The 8,620-nt window shown below is 37.4% G+C and overlaps 1 protein-coding gene across 3 annotated transcripts; it reads right to left on the bottom strand.

Moving 5' to 3' along the window:
* Positions 1 to 301: 301 nt before the first annotated feature.
* Positions 302 to 7,650, bottom strand: LOC137389489 (luc7-like protein 3). 3 transcript variants are annotated; one of them, XR_010978067.1, is made up of 7 exons: positions 7,531 to 7,632; positions 6,932 to 7,238; positions 4,963 to 5,222; positions 4,330 to 4,834; positions 3,050 to 3,241; positions 638 to 689; positions 302 to 539 (listed from the first exon to the last, which is right to left on the bottom strand). XR_010978067.1 is itself a non-coding variant. In XM_068075503.1 (6 exons), exons 1-5 carry the CDS (start codon positions 7,630 to 7,632, stop codon positions 3,096 to 3,098), a joined length of 1,320 nt encoding a protein of 439 aa, XP_067931604.1. In that variant the 5' UTR covers positions 7,633 to 7,650; the 3' UTR covers positions 302 to 689; positions 3,050 to 3,095. The 3 variants fall into 3 exon arrangements, 2 of the variants coding, with proteins under 2 accessions (XP_067931604.1, XP_067931603.1); XM_068075503.1 differs by having other exon boundaries at positions 302 to 689; positions 7,531 to 7,650; XM_068075502.1 differs by having other exon boundaries at positions 302 to 689; positions 3,073 to 3,241.
* Between the last annotated feature and the right edge of the window lie 970 nt (positions 7,651 to 8,620).

Raw genomic sequence — 8,620 nt, 5'->3', positions numbered from 1 at the left:
ATCAATGGCACCTGTTGGATGAGGCCGACATATTACCAGTCAACATTTTAGCCGTAAGCTTGCTAAATTTCAAAAATTCTAATATTAAAATTTTGACCTACATAGGTTATTTTTGGCTGTCAGTGTGAATCGTGTAAAAGATGTTACCTACAAATACTGAATATGATACTGCATGTTTCATACCTGATAATTGCTTCACCTTAGGCGATTTTGGGGCAAGTTTGGTACATTTGTGTTTGGTGCGCATGATGCATCGCTGCACTAATCCAATAACTCCTGTATTTCATCAAGCATTGCAAAATCCTCATTTCATATATATTTCCTCCATGGAACTACACGCATGAAACACGAAAAAGGCTATATACATGAATACTAGTAAAACTAGTAGTTGATAGAATGAAAAGGAACAGTAAAAATTTGTACAATAGTGAGATATTGGATAAGATTAGTGAGGGCAAAGTCAATATGAACAAAAGAGGTACCTGGCTTAGTAGGGTTCCCTTTTTCTTCAGCTTATTGGGCCGCAGAAAACTAACAGCCTGCAATGCATACCTTAAGTTTTCTGTCTGCTCTTCGATCTGTCATGCTTTCATCTTTCACAGAGGTTCTTGACGTAACAGTAAAGAAAAAATCATACCTTTCTATGATGCATCTTGTTATGTCACATCTCTGACTCTGCATTCAGCCAGCTGTAAACAAATACGATAATCGTCTTCACGACATGCCTTTTGCAGCGATCTGAAAATGAAGAATCTTTTCCATTTTATCGTTTGATTTCTTGCGGTGAAGCTGAAGCTAACACTTGAATGAACGCTAGTAACGATACGGTGCACAGAATACGCATATGATGATAAACTGCATGCTGGCATCGATACACAAATATCAAAATACACACTGCCGCGACATTAATGGTCTGGCAACAAACATTGTCAGTAGAGATGACAAATACCTGCTAGCCCAATGGCTGAATGAAGTTGGATTGATTGCAATAAAAGCGAAAGGTGGAAGCAATAGATTCTGGTGCCATCCAGGTGTACATTATGGTAGCGGTCTTGGTTTCCACCAATTCTCTTCATACATAATCAATGGTACATGGTATATCATGTTACAACAATCTCTTGCCCAATTGCTCCACATATCATTTGTAGACATGATATGAATGCGGTGAAATTAATTAAAACCGTGATAACACAGCAAAATCCAATTTATACCTGAGTCCTTTGGAAACTATTATCTCTCAGAATAGAAAAAAATAAATTTGACAAAAGGATGAAATTGGTAGCAATGTCTACCACAGCTGCCTGTTTGGTGGTAAAAGAGCACAAAATCACCACATCACACCCCACACAGAGCAGGTATGAAATCTCTACTCGTTTCTCCTATTCAGAGAAATATTAATGGTACAGCCATATTAGCAACTAAAAATGAGGTAGGAACAAGCCGACTCGAGCACCGCAATAAAACCTGTCCATTAGGAGTCTATTTTCAGAACTGAGCTGACAAAATAATTATTATATTGTAATACCTTGTAGTGTGATATCTATAAATATACTCATCAAGTGTAGATATGATCGACCTAGCGAAAGTAAAAATACATTTTGCATTATTGATAGACATGTTTTAAATAATATTCATGACATGACGACACACCATGATGATAGCTTAGAACTAACTAGCAAACTAACTAGACAATAGTTTCCAATCAACTAGTAATGTTTATCACTTCCTAGCCCATACAGCCACTGCTGTGTTCTGTTTGCATGATGGCATGCTTGACACTTAGAATTGTCTGTAAATAATTGTATGTAAAAAATGATTGCTTAACCCTTTGGATGGGGAAACGACCAAAATGTCGTTTACCGGTTGCGTGGGGAAATGACATCTATGTCGCTTTCGGTAGACGTTTATAAAGCTGTCGCCTAGTAACGTTAAACAAGGATATGAACACTAGTAAGTTTTAAATATCATCAAAAGGATATCAGTCGATGATTTACAATATGAAACGATTATCTGAGAGACGTTGCTTTGTGCTAAAAGCTAAACAAATCGCGCCTCCTTAGAAAAGAATAAAAGTTAGAACAACCAGTCAACATCGGCTCGACTTTCAAAACGGTAAAATAAAAGATTATTTGATCCTGCGATCGTTAGTGATTTTTTGTCTGATCAGAATAAAAATAATTCAAATGATATAAGTGATGTAAACTTTTTGGACTTTTAATTTACTTGGAATATACAGGAAAAACGATCGTTATGGTGGCTCGCACGGCTATGCTATAGCATTTGACTCTACCGGAGAAAAATGCTTCCAGGCATTTCATACAGGGACAATTGCACATGGTTGTATTTTTTTTAGTAGTAGATATATAAATGAATGTTTATGTACACAAATTTTTGTTCATATAAATAAATTGAGGATTTGAGCTATGCATGTTCATAAAATATCGATTTTATGGAATTTTCGAAAATAAATTACACGAGTTTCGGTTGTTTTTGGGGGGTTTATACCTGGTCAAAGGGTTAAGCTGATCTAGGGCCAATAGTTTTCTTTAAACTGCTTTCAGTGTAAAGTGATTAATAGAGAGCTATTGGAGGCTCTAACTTTTTATCTCAAGCTAAAAAGTAGTGAGTTCAGCCAGTGTGGCGTTATTACTCATATCCAGCGATTACTCATTGACATCTTCACGGAGATCATGTTGGAGCTCAGGCACATCATTGAGCGCAAGAGTAACATGAACGCATTTTACTGATGGCTGGCTTTGTTGCGCCACGATGAGTGTGTTAGCTGTGCTAAGTAATATAACAGTGCACATATTAACTTTCAAGCAGAGTTGCAAGTTTTGTAGATAAGTATGCAACTATGAGGAGTGAGTGGTCCAAAGAGCCAGCGTTTCAACGCAGTAAAGAGAATTGATTTTCCAACAAGTTGACAGCAATCGGGTCAGCAGCTTACATGACGCCACTCAGCACCATATTTAAATAACAAACTCCAACTACCACTAACCTTCCAAAGGTGCGTGTATTTGTTCTAAGTCACATCGTGCCTACCTACCTAATGATACTTGTTGATAATACCGGTTATGGGTTGGATGAAAAGGCTAGTTGTCACCATCATCCTGTATATTAGTAGTGGTGCGCTTTGGTGAAGATAGACTATGATCATTCACCTCTCCATTCTGAGCCATGATAGCATCACCATTAGTGTCTTGTGAACCATCATCTCGCTGCTCAGACTTAGTTGTCTCTGTAACAAAAAATGAAAAGTACATAGTAAAAGTCTTAAAACTCCGCAGAGCTGAGAAAAACCTCATCACACTGGCTTTGTATGATTTGATCTGAAAATCAGTTGGGCTATTCTTTTGCCTAATTTTTCCATTTCTCTTGTAGCCGGTTGTTTCAAGAGAGAGATACACTAGTATCTTGGCAGTCTTAAAGGTGGTTGATTGGTGCAGCTGCTACAGTGACAGTCTACCGAGTTGAATGTCATGAGTTGGAGTCTCATTGAAAGTTATCTTTTATCTTAACCTTTAACCCTGGCACTGGACAGACAGACAGCCACTGCTCATATTATAGTTTATACTTTTGTTTTACTTTATCTTAAACATATTATATACATAATCTTCGATATTTTTCTTTGCAGCATAGACTTCGCAAACACAAAAACGAATGAGGTTGCATGAAAGTGTAAACAGAAGCCATTGTGTTCAACTACGTCCCATTTGAGCCGTTTTGGAAAGGGATTCCAATCTTTCGTGATGGCTACGATTGACTGGTCGTTTATTAACTTTTAAGAGCTTGTAATCACAATTCCGCATATTTTGCACTTACAACACAGCAGAGTAAGACATGGTGAATCTTTTGATACCAAATAACTGTAATGTGGATTTTGTTGCAAGTCAACCTTTAAGGAACTACCAATGCCGCATATGCTGAAAAATATTTCCTGTCAAGACGAAAATTTGCTTAAACTTTACATCCCATGTTAAAAAGTTCAAACATTGAGGTGATCATAAGTTGACTTGGTAAGGTTTGACTTTAGAGCCACTATCAATTTTTCTTCGTGAACTAACACATACACGGCAATTGCGCTAGTAGACTCGCTAAAGATGGCGATAGAATTCTCTAGCTGTTCCAATTTGCATACATATTTTACCACAACCATGATGAAACCATAAAAAAACGTGCAACATAAACATTTGGCAATGTTAAAAAGCACATTTCAGGGAATCGACAGGTTTTTAATTTAAAATAAAATTTTCGAAAAACTCAATGATTAGTTTTAAAACAACTTATTCTAAGGCACATTCTTTGTTGAAAAGCACATAACCGTACCTAGTTTCTCACGACTAGCCCTTTCTACACTCTTCTCTCTGCTGCGTTCTCGTCTGCCGTCTCTGCTTCGGTCCCGCCTATCTCGACTGCTTGCTCGAGAACTCTTCTTTGAACTGCGTCTGTCACCATCTCGAGATCTGCTACGTCTACTCCTTACTGGAGATCTTCTATCTCTAGATCGGCGTCGTTCCCTTGACCGTCGTTTATCTCTGGACCGTGAACGGCGTCGAGCAGGAGATCTTGATCTTCGACGATCTCTTGATCGACTTCTCCGCCTCATCCGATCTCTACTTCTAGACCGACGTCTATCTCTGCTCAAAGACCTACGCCTTTCTCTACTGCTTCTTCTATTACCTCTACGATCCCGAGACCTTGAGCGACGTCTGGCTTTTTCCCGTTCCTCTCTCCTTTTGCGCTCATCTTCACGTCGCTTCTCCATCTCAGCTTTATGCGCTGCAATTTTTTGCCTCTTTCTTTCCTTGAATTCCTCAACAGTTGCTCTCATCTAAAAAAAGGTAAACTACAGGTATTGTCAGGTTTGCTAGCCTTTTGGCCATTAATACCACAAATAAAAATCGTACAGATAAACAATCGTAGACTAATCATAGAGCAAGATAACACAATGACAGGTACCTGTGCATATCCCATGTGTTGCTTTCCCATCAAATGCTCTCTTTGTCGAGATTCAGCATCTCCGACAATTAGAAAGGCACCACAAACGGGGCACACTTCCATCTGCTTGGCTTGCTGGGCTATATGATTCTGGCGGTCATTGGAAAGGTTTTCCTGATGATGCCTTTCTTTTCTAAGCTGTTCGCAAAGCTTCATCACACCTTGAGCCTCCTCCACTTTGCCTTCATTGCCAAGCTTCTCGGCGTTCTCCACCAAGTCATCTAAAACATGATAGCTGATTTCGCAACGCGTACAAAGAATGATTCTACTATCATATGCAGCATATTTTGCCAATGAATTGAAAGGTGGGGTAAGAAAATCTTGTAGAGGTAATGGCTAATTGCAGGAATAGCAGAACCAATACACTTTTCTGTACCACTCACTAAATGATTAAAGGAATGAGCTAGTCTAACTTAATATGATTATTTATCTGCAACAGCAGGTTTGTTCTGCATTATAGCCTCAAATAAATTATAAATACATCATGTCCTGTAGTGAATAGTAATATTGTGCAATGACTACCTTTTATTGGTGAGTGCTAAGAATGATACATCATGATTTCCATTAAAAACACTCGCCATTCCTCAATAAAAGTAATTCATTTATTTACATATAATAAGTATTCCGCACGTATGTGTATTTATGTTATTCAAACGAGCACTAAAAAAGAGTTGAATCAAGGTTTGAAAATTAAAACTTCATTCAGAAGTACAACTATGAGTAATTCGTTGTCCCTATAAACATACCAATAGTCCATGTTGATTGAAGCAGGCTGGAAATAATGATTCCTACGAATATTGTAGCTACTACTATGTTGGGTACTAATGCAGCTGTCACCATTACTGCTCTTCTGGTACCATTAACACCGGCACTATTACAGCTGTTACTACTACCGATACTACTACTTTTGCTACTATTACAGCTGGCACTACTTCAGCCGGTACTACTACTACTAAAGCTACAACTAGTACCATTACAACTATTGCTAGTGCTACAACCACTATTACTACTGTTCCAAGTGCTCGTGCTGTCCCTACCTACTATGTAACAACTCTACCTAGTACACTCCCGCCACAATACATAAATTGATAATAGCTGTCTAAATTTTGTAATATCGTACTACACTATTGTTCTGTAATGATAGTGATGATTTGTTTTCACATAACTTTTTAGCTGGTCTAAGCAATACCATTGACCTTCTCTTGCAATTACAGAAGTGGAATGAAGTGAGAAATATAGTTCAACGAAACAGATAAATTGAATCTAATTCTTCTCAACCCGTTTAATTTGACAAAGCTATCATTATTTAATTTGAATTGAGTCTTGGAAAAATTGAACTTATCTTGTGATACAAGACACATTAAAAAAATAAATACACTTTTTCACAGTAAATTTTTGCAAGTAAATAGAACGACGTACTTTCAGTACTTGAAATAAAACACTTGAACTAGCAACAAAATTAATGGTGAATTAAACAGCAACATTTTTCCGAAACCCTCTCAGACAGCGAGTGCATTTTTGTTGGATCAGCCTGCTGGAACAATTATACCAATGCTCTGACATTTAAGCCCAAATGTTTGCCTATTTCTGTTTTGCATTTTCATATAGGCATATGAAAAGTGCAAAAGTAGGCCAAAGTCAAGTTCAGACTGCTTAACCAAACTTATAGATGGAAAACTTTACGATATTTCATTACATCAATTTTTGTCATCGTTTTGGTGTGGCAGTTAATGTAAACCAACGAAGTTTAATGTTCTCCAAAGTTTACTAAAAATTCACCTAAACCTGGGTATATTAGAACGGAAACCAAGTTAAAACAACAAACTCCTTTCCCCTTTTTGCAAAACTATTGACAGAGATGAAGCGTGTTGCCACAATTGCATATGTTGCTAGTTCACAAAATCATTTAAGCAGTCTCACAAAAACTCACTGATTTTGGTTGTCAACGTCACTATCTGGTCATTACGAGGTCCAGAAACTGGATTTGCTGGAGTATCCCCTTCCTGAGTCATAGCAAGGCGTTGATGACCACGCTTTATTTTCTTGTCCACGTCATTGACAATTTCTTCCAAACCTTCGATCCATGCTTCTTCGTAGCCCATTTTTTCAAATTTATCGCTTGCTTGATATTCTTTTCGAAGTGATTCATCATGTATTAAATTACACGGCCCCAAGTCAGCTTTAGTGTTGGTAAAAAGTTCACTTGGACAATATCCACACAAGAAGCGCTTGCAAACCTACGAATATAATTGATGAACAAAATGAACTTCTATGACGACCAAAGTGATGTGGAGAAGAGCGCATTGAAGGTGGTACATAATGCTTAAAATCGATACTGAGCTAACATTGATTGAAATATGATGTTCTTGAAATTCTACGCAGTGCATGCTTATCTTGACGCAGTTGTCATGCTGGCTTCTAGAGAACTACACATTGAAAATGTGTATCGGCAACTATTTAGATATATTCGATCTATGTTATGTAAATGATAAAATATATGTATACACATATATAGTTGTTCAATCAAACCTCATCATCTGCCCATTTTATGTTGCCTGCCTTATCGTCTGGATTAGCGTTTCGATTACGTCCCATCAACTCATCCAGCAATGCCGCCGCAACCGACGCCATTTTGTTTTAAACTAAACTAACTCGTCAGTAAGTCGTCTGGCAAAATCCGTCCTGACTGCGAAATGCTCGTTATAAATACCGTATACCGCACTACTCATTTGGCAAACTGAGACTAAGCCAAAAAATGCTGGTGTAATTAATAATCGCAATAAAAAAGTGAGAAAACAACTTCAGAAAACGCCATTTGCTTTTTTTTGTGGATTGCTCTGGGTGACTGGTAAATTTGATATGGAATAATTATTGCGTATGTCATCCAGCAGATTTTCCTAATTGATGATAATAATAATACTTGTTGACTACATAGTACCCATTGTAATAATTATTAACTTTGCACTAATTTGAAAGTTGTCTTTCCATGATTACACTATCACGTCAGTCTTGTACAATTGGCCACAATTCCCTTTGATGACAATCTAACTTGATTCTCCGACGTGAAATTACACTCCATGAAGCAAACTTTGTATTTAGCTATTATATGTTTTAGATAAATCAACGGTTAAATGTTATCGTGCATATGAGAGCTATACTAGAGCCACTAGATGTTTGTTCATAATATGCAAGCTCGAGAAGAGCAACATATAGGTACCTGCAGACCGTTTTACTTGCAGACCGCATACAACTACAAGTTACTTGGCAGCTCTCTCAGACTAACTGCTGCATACCTTTAAAGTTCTACTGAATATTGGCTTCTAATATTCATTAATGTTGCCAATCATATCTATCTCTGAGATTATCTGTTTTTCGCAAGATGAGCTATATCCTGAAGTAAACTCACCAACTCACACTCCTGCAAAAATTGTATAAAAAATAACAAAGCATTCAGATTAAGAATTGTGAACTATAAAATAATTCTGATCTTTTTTTCTTTTCTCTTGTTAAGTGTTGCCTAGTATAAAATATATTGCGACCATTTGCTCATGAGATATGGCCATAGGAATAATTGCGATTGAATGTCCTTCCTAACATCACTGATGGTCCATGCGCATCT

Source organism: Watersipora subatra, chromosome 3 (assembly GCF_963576615.1).
Source record: "Watersipora subatra chromosome 3, tzWatSuba1.1, whole genome shotgun sequence".
NCBI lineage: Eukaryota > Metazoa > Bryozoa > Gymnolaemata > Cheilostomatida > Watersiporidae > Watersipora > Watersipora subatra.
The sequence above is the reverse complement of the archived record's forward strand: the minus strand, read 5'-3'. Positions and strand labels throughout refer to the sequence as shown.